Source organism: Rhinopithecus bieti, unplaced genomic scaffold, assembly GCF_001698545.2.
Source record: "Rhinopithecus bieti isolate Rb0 unplaced genomic scaffold, ASM169854v2 scaffold_34870, whole genome shotgun sequence".
Taxonomy (NCBI): Eukaryota; Metazoa; Chordata; class Mammalia; order Primates; family Cercopithecidae; genus Rhinopithecus; species Rhinopithecus bieti.
In genome coordinates this window covers 445,708-457,752 of record NW_016814702.1, presented here as the reverse complement: position 1 = coordinate 457,752, position 12,045 = coordinate 445,708, and the positions used below count along the sequence as shown (strand labels likewise).

Here is a 12,045-nt window from a genome sequence, read left to right as displayed (position 1 = left end):
TCTTTGAATTTCCAGCTTTTCTGCACTGCTTTTTCCCCATCTTTGTGGTTTTATCTGCCTTTGGTCTTTGATGATGCTGACGTACTGATGGGGTTTTGGTACGGGTGTCCTTTCTCTTTGTTAGTTTTCCTTCTAACAATCAGGACCCTCAGCTGTAGGTCTGTTGGAGTTTGCTTGAGGTCCACTCCAGACCGTTTGCCTGGGTATCAGCAGCAGAGGCTGCAGAAGATAGAATATTGCTGAACAGCAAGTGTTGCTGTCTGATTCTTGCTCTGGAAGCTTCGTCTCAGGGGTGTACTCTGCCGTGTGAGGTGTCAGTCTGCACCTAGTGGGGGATGTCTGCCAGTTAGGCTACTCAGGGGTTAGGGACCCACTTGAGCAGGCAGTCTGTCCGTTCTCAGATCTCAACCTCCATGCTGGGAGATCCACTGCTCTCTTCAAAACTGTCAGACAGGGGCATTTACCTCTGCCAAGGTTTCTGCTGCTTTTTGCCTACTGAGTAATTCTATTGCCTGTCAAGGCACTAACCCGAAGCCTGTTCTCTCTTTATTATAAGGTGAAATACAGTCATGGGAGAGGTGTTAAAGGCATGCCAGAACCAAATAGACTTTCTCTTTTACAAAATCATAAGGGTTGAAAGACAAATGAACAGGAAATGACTTGCTTTGTATGTTACATGAGGCCATGTCTCTTTGCTCCCATAATCGTGACCCCCTAGCTACATGTTGCACTGCTCCAGAAGCCAGAGACTGCACTACAAATGACATCTGTTGGAGTTGTGCAGTGTACAACCTGACCAACCATAAATATCCCTCATTTTAGAAAACACTGATTGATAGAGCCCAAAGGGCATTGGAGAGGTAACAAATAGCTCAGTCAGTAGTGTTACAGAAGAGAAAAAGAATCTTATTACATAGAGACAGCATACCTTAGAACCTATTTTCTGTTTTTATCATTTAACATGATCTCAGACAGTAGAAAGACACATACGGGAGCAGAAAGATCACAAGACCTATGGGTAGATGTCTTCACTTCTAATTTCCATTCTAACACCAAGTTCCTACAAAACAAACATCCTGGTATAGGTACGAATTGACTAGCCCTGGTTGATCACCAAGATCCCTTTAAGGCCATATGATTCCTTACTCTTCACAGCAAGGCACCTGTTATATTTTCAGAAAAGCACAGCCCTCATTTTAAAGCAGCATCTTTTTCTATCTTTCAAAGTAGGTTAGCAGCCGATTCAAAACGCTGAGCAATAATTTGACATCTTCCTCAAATTGAGGTTCCTTCCTGGCATGCAGCCCCTTCCATAAGGAGGTGCTTTCACTGGAACCACCGAGTCCTGCCTCACACCACAAATGTGTTGTTCATTTGTTTGTTTCAAGTCTGCTTTTCCAGTTGCAAATAGGCAGATCAGTTCTCCTGAGATTTAGGTAAAAACGTCTCCTCTATCTGGGTGAGCTTCCTTATAAAATGGCCAGAGAGCCCTGTCTCTTTGTAAGCTTGATGGTACAGCCTTTCTATTTCTGATTCCACTACCTAAAGGCTTCACTGTTTCTCTTAAACCATGTTTTGGGCAGTATTTGGGTATTCCGTTTTTTCTTTTGGTAACCTTATTTACCAAAGGGACCCTTTTATTTGGTGAGTGATTCTCAACCTTGGTCACATACTGGACACTCCTGGGGAGGGGGGTTTACAGGTTTACATCACACACACCCATGTCCCCCCCATCCCCCCAAGGGTCTGATTTGGTCTGTCAGGGGTTTAGGACTAGATATTGGGATTTTTCTTTTTAAAAAATAATCATTCAGATGGCATCCTTTCCTTTTCACTCTCCCAAAGGAAGAGAAGAGTGATCGTCAGTGGCAAAAGGCAACTGCCGAGAAGCACCCCCAAGAGCCAGCTTCATGCTCAGGAGGAATGCTGAGCCTCCTCCTCGTGGTTTCTGGTGCTCCAGAAGTTCAGAGAAACCTCTCTGGTAAGAAACTGTAGAAGTGGTGCATGGAAGTGTTACCAGAAAGCGTTCCTGAGCCAGACCCCCAGAGAGGCTTCTTGGATCTTACACAAGATCCAAGAATTTAGGGTGCATCTGTAAAGTGAAAGCAAGTTTATTAGCGTACTAGTCTGTTTTCACGCTGCTGATAACGACATACCTGAGACTGGGTAATTTATACAGGAAAGAGGCTTAATGGACTCACAGTTCCACATGGCTGGGGGAGCCTCACAATCATGGCAGAAGGCAAGGAGAAGCAAGTCACATCTTACATGGATGGTGGCAGGCAAAGAGAGAGCTTGTGCAGGGAAACTCCCCTTTATAAAACCATCAGATCTTATGAGACTTATTCACCATCATGACAACAGCATGGAAAGACCTGCCCCCATGATTCAATCACCTCCCCCCAGGTCCCTCCCAAAACACGTGGGAATTCAAGATGAGACTGGGGTGGAGACACAGTCAAATTGTATCAATTAGGAAAGTAAAGGAATGAAAGAATAGCTGCTTCATAAAGCAGCCCCAAGGGCTGCTGGTTGCCCATTTTTATGGTTATTTCTTGATTACATGCTAAACAAGGGGTGGATTATTCATGCCTCCCCTTTTTAGGCCCTATAGGGTAACTTCCTGACATTGCTGTGGCATTTATAAACAGTCATGGTGCTGGCGGGAGTGTAGCAGTGAGGCTGACCAGAAGTCAATCTCATTGCCATCTTGGTTTTGATGGTTTTAGCTGGCTTCTTTACTGCAACCAGTTTTATCAGCAAAGTCTCTATGAGCTGTATCTTATGCCAATTGCCTATTTCATCCTGTGACCAAATGCCCTAACCTCCTGGGAATGCAGCCCAGTAGGTCTCAGCTTTATTTTACCTAGCCCCTATTAGAGATGGAGTTGCTCTGGTTCAGACACCTCTGACAGAAGTATAGTCTTAATCAGGATTTTAAAAAGCTCCCCAGGTAGTTCTAAAGTGCTTCCAAGATTGAGAAGCACTACACACGATTAGAGCTTTTAAATTGCAGTGGTAAGTCACCTGGGAACCATGCTAAAAAACACAAATGCTGATTCAGTCAGTATGGGGTGGGGGCCTGAGAGTCTGCATTTCTAAAAAGCTTTCAGGTAGACCCATTGCTGCTTGTCGAGGACCAAACTTCCAAGGTACTGGATGAGATAATCTACTTCCAAATGTCCTCTAGTCAAGCCACGACTCACGAGCTCTCACGTTATTTTTCTTCCTGTCCTAACCCTACCTCATGTTATTTACAGGTAGGAAGGCATTTTTGTATATACACTGTTTTGTTTTTAAATATCTGATAGCAACGAATCTTATTCTAGTCAAACATGAAATATTACCGGAAAAGTACAAAACCCCAAAGTCCAAATGTGGAATGATGACCTCAGGCTCACAAAACCAGAGTGCAATGGCTGACGTGGGGGATGCGCTTAGAACCTGAGTTGGTATGGAACTTCAACTGAAGCCACTGAGAATTCAGTAGGTGCAGAAAGAAGCCTTCTTGGTGCTTCCTTTATCTGACAAAAAGCAGAGATTTCTGGAAAAATGAGGCTGCCATACTTCCTCTTACAGGTGGCTTTTACTCCCAGGAAGAAGATCAGGAAACCTACCGTAAGTCTTCTCTCCAGGGAAGTTTTATGGCCATGAATGCGATGCAGAGATCACTCAGGCCTGTATGAACAAGCACCATCACAAACTCTTCATCTCTCATTTGTTCTAGAAACCCGTGTATTCTTCCTATGGAGGCCTTTTCCCCCACCGCCTCTTTTCCCTACTAAACTGGGCATATAAGTTTCTAGCTTTAGCTACTTACTGAGTTTCTTCTTTTGAAGCTCCTATATGCATATAAATAAGGTCCCCTGCCCATCTGTTAATCTGTCTTTTATCAGTTTGATTTGCAGGCCCCCAGGTACTGAACTGAACAGGACAGAGGAAAACTTTTTCCTCCCTGACACTGAGCAACTGGAGGCTGCTGTTAAGTAACCTTCCCTCATTTCTACATCTGTCCTCTGTCCCTCCTTCTAGCCCCTCAACCCACATTATGTCTCATGTTCCTATTCACCTAAAAGAAAAAAGGAAAATCAAACAGTATTATTTAAATAAACCTCTGCCTTATAGTTTGTAAACTGTTTTCTGTCGTTTTTTTGTTTTGTTTTGTTTTGAGACAGAGTCTTGCTCTGTCACTCAGGCTGGAGTGCAGTGGCACCATCTCAGCTCAGTGTAACCTCTGCTTCCCAGGTTCAAGCAATTATCCTGCCTCAGACTCCTGAGTAGCTGGGATTACAGGCATGTGCCACCGCACCCAGCTAATTTTTGTATTTTTAGTCGAGACGGGATTTCACCATGTTGGTCAGGCTGGTCTTGAACTCCTGACCTCGTGATCCACCCACCTCAGCCTCCCAAAATGCTGGCATTACAGATGTGAGCCACCGAACCCGGTCAACTGTTTTCTGTCCTTGTAATTGGTGTAATGACAATTGGATTAACACTTCACCTTCTGGACACTGGGTAAGGACTCTCCAAGTATAAGTGGAAATTTTTCTGCAAATGGATCTCATGTTACCATAGCACAGGCCTACTGTAATACCAGAGTTACAGAATTTGGACTTGAACATCAAATACTAACAGATATGTTCCCTGTATACATTTTCATAAATCAATCAAAAGAATCCTGTAATCCCAGCACTTTGGGAGGCCAAGGCAGGTGGATCACCTGAGGTTAGGAGTTCAAGACCAGTCTGTCCAACACGGTGAAATCCTGCCTCTACAAAAATACAAAAATTAACTGGGCACGATGGCGGGTGCCTGTAATCCCAGCTACTCAGAAGGCTGAGGCAGAATTGCTTGAACCCGGGAGGAGGAGGTTGCAGTGAGCTGAGATGGTGCCATTGTACTCCACCCTGGGCAATTGGGCAACACTCTTTTTTTTTTTCTTGAGACAAAAGAAAAAAGAAACTGTCACCCACAAAGCATGATTTTTTAAAAATAAAGGAACTAAAACTCTTAACAAAATAGATAAGATCTTATCTCACAGATCTTAACAAACAAGTTTCTAATTAAGTAATAATACATAGGAACTCATATTGGCCCAAGGTAGGATCTAGAGGTTTTAGAAACTAGTCTCTCAGCCCTGACTTAGACCACAGGTGCTCACAGCCTCAGGTAGTAGGTCCCTTTGACAGCGGAAGGACTCCTGCATTGCAAAGATCATTCATGGTATTTGTCTATTTGGGCATTCGGAGGAATTTATTTGAGAGATCTCTGTTCCTCTGTGGCCCCGACATATCTTTTCTCCTCTTGTATTTTTCACTCTTACTTTTCTTCTTTCAGCATTAGGAATGCTTTCCTTTGTTCAGGCCAGCCCATGAGGAAAAGCTAGCCTGCTGTGTCATCTTAACAACATTCATAAAAGGGAATTCTTCATATGTGCCCTTGGCACACAGCACCCCGCGTCAGTTCTAGGAATCCATGTGTGAGGAACAAAGAGGATTGTTTCGTCTGTAAATGGGCTATTCTGACAACAGGGCAATTTTGGCTTCTCTCTAAGCTTCACAAAGCTTTGCAGCACAACCCTGGCAAGGAATCACGATGACAACAGCTGATCTGAAGCCACACACACCATGTGCGGGGCGGGAACATGATTAAAGCAATCAAATGCACAAGGTTTAGAGAATGAACTGTGTCAAGTTTGTAGGGGGAGATGATTTGGAAGTCTTTACTCAACGTTCAAGCATTATAGCAACATGTATCTAATATAATAATAACCATTATTATTAATATTATTGTAGCTAAACTTTAACACTTGCTACATGCTGGTGATTAAACACGTCAGATTTAAACACATCACTTTAAATAGAATTCCACGAGTTAGGTCTTATCTCCATTTAGGAAATGGGGAAACTGAGGAATGAGGTTATGAAAACTGCCCAAGGTTAATCTGCTGGTGAGAGGCAGGGATGGTGCTGGAATCCAGGCCTCCTAGCCGTTGCTTCCTGCCTCATCTTCTTCCTGTTTTTAGCATCAGCAACATCACATGTTGCCTGGAGACCCACTGAATGCTGGATTTGGAGGTCACTTAGAGGTTACACTCCCCTCCCCTTCTTCACCTTATGGGTGAAAAAGCAGAGACTTGGACAGGTCACTTGAGTTGCCCAAGGCCAATTTGGGTGGAGCTAGGAGTATGACCTAAGTCTCCTGAGATACAGCTTAATAGGCTGTCTGCCACCCAGGGTTATGTGTATACTCTTTCATCCAATTAATTTTTCAGCCAACAGTTACATCCTTTCATTTGAGCCCTGTGCTTTCAAATTACATGTCTTATCACTCAAAGAAGTGGGACTAAATCCACAGAGTTTTGCAAGCTTAAAGGTATCTCTTAAAGATCTCGAAGCCTACAGTACAGTATTATTCATGTCAATACAGAGCCAGGAGATGGATCTCTATATTGCTTTAGGTAAATCTCTTCTTAAATTAAAACACAGGCTATGTTACAGCAAGTCATTGAGAGTCATAAGAGGCAAAAGTGAGAAAGTGAATTGATCAAATCACCCTCAGTCATGGCGCAGACATCAGTTTAGGCAAGTCATCATTTAACCTAATTGAAGAGTTAATAGTTCCTACATTCTTCAACTTGTTTATTTCTGGCCCTGAGTACTTCAGATGTGCTGCCCTGAGAACTCCATACTCACAACATTCCTTTGACCTTTCTTAATCCTCCAGTGACATTACCAGTGAGGTTCTGTTATTAAATCCATTCCATAGTCCCAAGAGACCGAGGTTTAAAGAAATGAAGCAATGTGCCCGAGGTTGCTGGAGACTTTACCTGAATCCAGGTGATCCAGGTGCCAGGGGTCGGTGGCAGACGACATGGGGGAGAGGGTCAGCGGCGAGGCTCCGCAGTTGGACTCCACCAGCTCGCCCTGGATGTGGACGTGAGCCGAGGCGTTCGTCTGCCTCAGGGCAGCCTTGAGAGGGGCGATCTGGTTGAACTGGACTCTGGAGAGGCAACCAGTGAATCCTGGGGTATTGTATTTGTGAATCTCTTGGTCAATTTTCCCTGTTTCTAAAAGAAAGAAATGAAAATGTAATGCGACTGACCATAGTCCAGCTGTACAACATACCTGTCTTTGAATGCTTGTGTCCAAATCTTACATTTAGGTTTCAGTTTAAGATGTTACATTGTTTTAGGTGAAATACTAATGAGTCAATAAGACTTAGGGCTGCAGACTTGACTTTAAAGGAACCTTGTGTTAACAGAGAATATGGTAGGGTAAAAATAAGACTATATGCGATAAAATACATTTCTCAGTACCTTCTGGCTACTTCAGATGCTGCTGAAGCTCACCACAGTGACTTGGTTCTGATTGATTTTTCTCATCTTTTCTGATGCTTCCCTGACTCTCTTAACAAATTGAGTAAAACAGCCCTGCTCTGCCCTCCTAGCAAACTACGGTTCTGTTTTGTATCTCTTAGTTATTTTCTTCTTCAGAAATCTTAAAACATAACAAAACAAAAATGAACAAGAATTCCAGTAGCCTGTACGTGAACATCTCCTTTCTTCAAAATCCAATCCCCTTGGAATTCTGAGATTTACGGAATCCCTGCTAGAGTCTGATGGAGGTTTTGGCAGTCAGGAAACTTTCCCAAACCAATCACAAACATACATATGCCTTGATGAATCTCACCATCTCCCCCCAACCTGTAGGCTCAACATCTTCCCAAACTAACTCAGCTCAGAGATGAGACTGAGTAGAGGCATTTCCAAGGTACCGAGTGCAATGTACCCACACATTGTTATACCAGTTGAATCAATGTCTTTTGGCCCCTCTGTCCCAAGTTTTAGCAACTACCTAACAGAAACAAATGTTGAAAGGGTCCTTAAATGCTTAAGAGCCCTTAGCTAGTGGGCCAGGTGGACTGACCTCAGAGCCTTTTAACCACTACTGGGAACTGTGTGAAGAAGATAATTCCAGTGGCAGTGTCGCAATTGCTCTGAGCAAGTGCTGCATTAACCCCTCATGTCCCTGCCGACTCCCTGGGCTCACAGGAAGATTCTTTTGCCCCAGGGCTAAGGCAGGGTGCTGTGGGGGATGTGGACAAAGTGCCTTGTTCTTCTCCAGCATCTTTGTACACTTGCCTGCCGTTTGCTGAAGCCGTTCTGTTATCTATCGTGAACCAGTGTTCGTTTTATCTCCTCTGTTAGAGATCTGGGTAGAAAACTTCTGACTCCGACTCCATGTCATAGGGTCCCTGACAGTTTTCACAACTTTGAGGAGGGCAGGTTTCCCTATGACACCACAGAAAATCAATCGTTTCAAAGCCATATCTATCTGCGGGGTCCCAATTTAACATGGAGTCCACACTTCTTAAAGAGCTGTCTTCCCCTTGGTATCTCCTTCTGAGGTGGCCTCCAGGGAGGGAGCCTGCGGCATGGGGTTCCGATGGTGGAGCAGGGAGAGATCATGGGTGGCAGCAGAGGCGTCCAGGCCCAGGCCTGTGGGGCTGTGAGCACTGGCAGAAGCGTCCACTGAGCAGCAGAAGCTGGGGCTGGATGGCAGGAATGAGCCCTGGCGAATGACCTGCTCTCACGTTTCCATTCTCTTTGGGGCTCTTTCACTCTCTTTAGCTTTTCTCCTTTCTGGGCCTTCTCCCTTTTGGGGAAAATTCCCAGTGTTTCAACTGTTGTTTCTTTCCTATAAGGCAGCAGGGTCACCAAAAGGAAGATTCTGATGCCCTGGAGGGCAGAACCAGTATTTCCAAAACTGGAGTGTGTTCCACATCTGGTTGATGTGCCCCTTTCCTAGAGACCCTTGGCTGGGACCAATTCCCCCGGGGGGGCCAAAGTGCAGTAGATGCTCTGGAGTTTGCAGGACCTGATGGTTCCAACTCAGGGCTATGTGATAAGAATAATATTGATACAATGGTAGAGAATGGTGGCAGAGAAAATCTAGGCAGAAAGGGGCGGGTCCCTGTCAAACCCTCACCCTCAAGCCAGAAACTGCAGCCCAAAGTGAGAACTTACATCCCTGTTTTCTGGCTCAAATGTTGCCTTTTCAAAAACCACCCATGGCCCTGCCCCACTGAATCTTATGCCTATAAAAACCCCATACTCAGCTGGCAGAGAGAAGAGAAGCAGCTGGACGTTGGCGACTAGGGTTGGACGTTGGCGACTACGGTTGGACGTTGGAGAGAAGCAGCTTGACTTCAGAAGGACAACTTGACATGTAACATCAGAGAAGAATCTAGCCAGAGATGGCTGGATTTCAGGAGAAGATTACCTTCCCTCTCCATCCCATTTTCAACTTCCCTTCCTGCTGACAGCCACTTTCATTGGCAATAAAATCCCCCACATTTATCATCCTCAATTTGTTTGTGTGACATCATTTCTCCTGGATGCAGGACAAGAGCTTGGGAGCTGCCAGTGTGGATACAAAAGGCTGTCACACTTGCCATTTGTCCTCACTGGCATAAGGCAGCTGCCTCACGTGAAAAGGCAGAGGGACTACTGAGCTAACACTTAGGCCGTCTGGGGACAGCAGAGCTAAAAGCACTGTAACGTGCCCTCTGGGGCTTCAGGGGTTGCAGGCACCACCCCTAGATGTTGCCACGGAGCCTAAAGAGTTCATTCCTGTTGACGCTCAAAAGCGCTCATCCTGGCTCCTGCACCCACTCACCCATGTGCTTCCCCCCACAAGAGGTGGAGCACAGTGGGGCCAAGTGAGTGGAGTTTGCTCCTGGCAGTGCCTAAGTGGCTGGCTGGTTCCAGCATTCGTGTACTCCAGTTCCTGCCTCATTCGCATGCATGCTTCCTCCCATGAGGGGTTAAAAGCTGTGGGCTGGGTTATTGAGGGCACCCCTGTTGCAAGTCCCGCCCAAGGGTCAGGGAAATATCCTGCTTCAGTATTAGAGCACAGACCAAGGGCAGTACATGTGGGGGGGCACTGTGCTTAGTACTTATTATGCAGTATCCCATTAAGTCTCCTGGCAACCCTCTGAGCTAAATAGGATTGTCTCCCAAGCGACAGATGAGGAAACCGAGGCTTAGAGAAGTTAAGGCTTTGCCAATGAATAAACATTTATGTTTCATATAAAAAAACTCAAATATTTTGCATTAGTCTCAATTTCTCTTTGAAAAATAGACTATATTATGTTTTATATTCATAGAGACTTTTGATATTTCTAGTCAGGAACCCCATAGAAATGGTAGAGTGAGGGTTTTAGAAAAAAGGGAAATGGTTGTTAAAACTGCTTTGAGATTGTGTTTCATTAGAGGTTGAGCCAACAATTTGATTTTCAAAAATGTGGTGAACTGATGTCAAATCTTCATTAACATCATTTAAAGCACCAGAAAGTTACAGAAATGCCTGTCTGGAATACGATTCCATATTTCTTAAGAACATCTATAAATGATAGTATAGCCATCACTTTTTTGAATTTATTACAAGTAAATGATGTTACTCTATAATTGATTAGACTGGTCTCTACTGAAATGAAATATTAAAACATCATTTACTGTAAGAAACAATGTTCTGCCTGGAGGTATCTTGGGTAAGGTGTTATTTGTGGGGGAAACTTGCTTTAAAAATGCAAATTTTAGAAATGCAGTACAATCACTTTTATATTAGATTCTCAAGTGGCAATCAGTACTTTAATGTCTTATATGCATAATATGGGTTATAGAAAATGGCCCACTTAAAACACTGACACAATTCCGGGTAACACGTTAAAATGAAATGCTCATGACAGTCCTTTTAAGGAAATGCAGCAACTCCATCTGCGATGCATTAGCATGCTTTCCGGCTCCTTGCTCAGTTACTGAATGCCAAGTGAGAGGCAGGAGTGTTGTGAGAAATTAAAGAGAAAAGTGCACCTGAGCACGAAACACAGGGAGAATAAAGCCAGTTCCACGGAGGACAGAGCTGTGCTTGGGGCCTTGTGTACACGCTTGAGCTCCTTTTCAGCAATTGGACAAGCATTTATTTACTTGGACAGGGATTTATTTATTTATTTATTTATTTATGAGACAGGTTCTTGCTCTGTCATCCAGGCTGGAGTGCAAGGCACAATCTCAGCTCACTGCAGCCTCGACCTCCTGGGCTCAAGTGATCCTCCCACCTCAAGCCTCTTGTGTAGCTGGAACCACACTCGTGTGCTATCATGCCGGACTAATTTTTTTTAGTATTTTTTGTAGAGGCGGGGTTTTGTCATGTTACCCAAGTTGGTCCCAAACTCCTAGGCTCATGCGATCCACCCACCTCGGCCTCCCACAGTGCTGGGATTACAGGCATGAGCCACTGTGCCCAGTCTGGATAAGCATTTAGATGTGACTTATCGAAGGAGATTTCTTATTTTCCTTTGAGATTATTCAAATGCACCTACGTCTTCTTCTTGTGTATTCCATGGGATCTATTCACCACATGATTTTTGTTAGGTTTCTATATCTTTTAGTTTTCTATCAATATTCCCTTTTGGGGAGGGGGATGTGATATTATGAGATACAAAGAATCACTGTCAACTTCATTTTCTACTTTTTATGAAGCAGGCAAAAGATTTTAGGGCATCAGTAAGACTTAAATTTAAGACTCTTGATAAGTATCTGCTGTGTGCTCCCCACTGTGCTAGGGATTGTGGAAGTCACCCCTTCATAGAATCTGCAGGGTCAACACAAATGGCCAAACCTGGTTCTAGCCCTAACACAGCACACTGTCGTTCTGCCGAGACCGTACTACAGCTGGCCCCAAAGAACTGCCCACCGTTCTGTTCCTTCCTTCTGTTCTGGGGTGAAGTATGTTGACTGGTGGCACTGGGGGTCTTTAGGTAATTCACAGACTGGGAGCTAAATAACATCCAATCTTATTCCTTCCCCGATTCCCTTTCAATTCCTCAGAGTCTCAGGCTGGCTCAGTGTGGGGCTGGACTATCTTTATCATGGTGTCAACACTGGCTATTTTCCCTTTTTAACAAAGAGAGGTCAGACCTCAGACCTGGATGCTTTGGTGCACAACAGTGCTGAATTTCATTATATTTTTATATTATGCA

The 12,045-nt window shown here is 44.3% G+C and overlaps 1 protein-coding gene across 1 annotated transcript in view; it reads right to left on the bottom strand.

Annotated features, from left to right (window-relative positions):
- Window positions 1-12,045, bottom strand: part of LOC108515161 (contactin-associated protein-like 2) — a gene marked incomplete at its 5' end in the record, with an annotated part of 480,745 nt that overhangs the window by 32,843 nt on the left and 435,857 nt on the right. Inside the window, one exon of the mRNA XM_017851841.1 lies at window positions 6,830-7,069. Within this exon, the coding sequence (XP_017707330.1) occupies window positions 6,830-7,069 (240 nt within the window). The remainder of the gene's footprint in view (window positions 1-6,829; window positions 7,070-12,045) is intronic.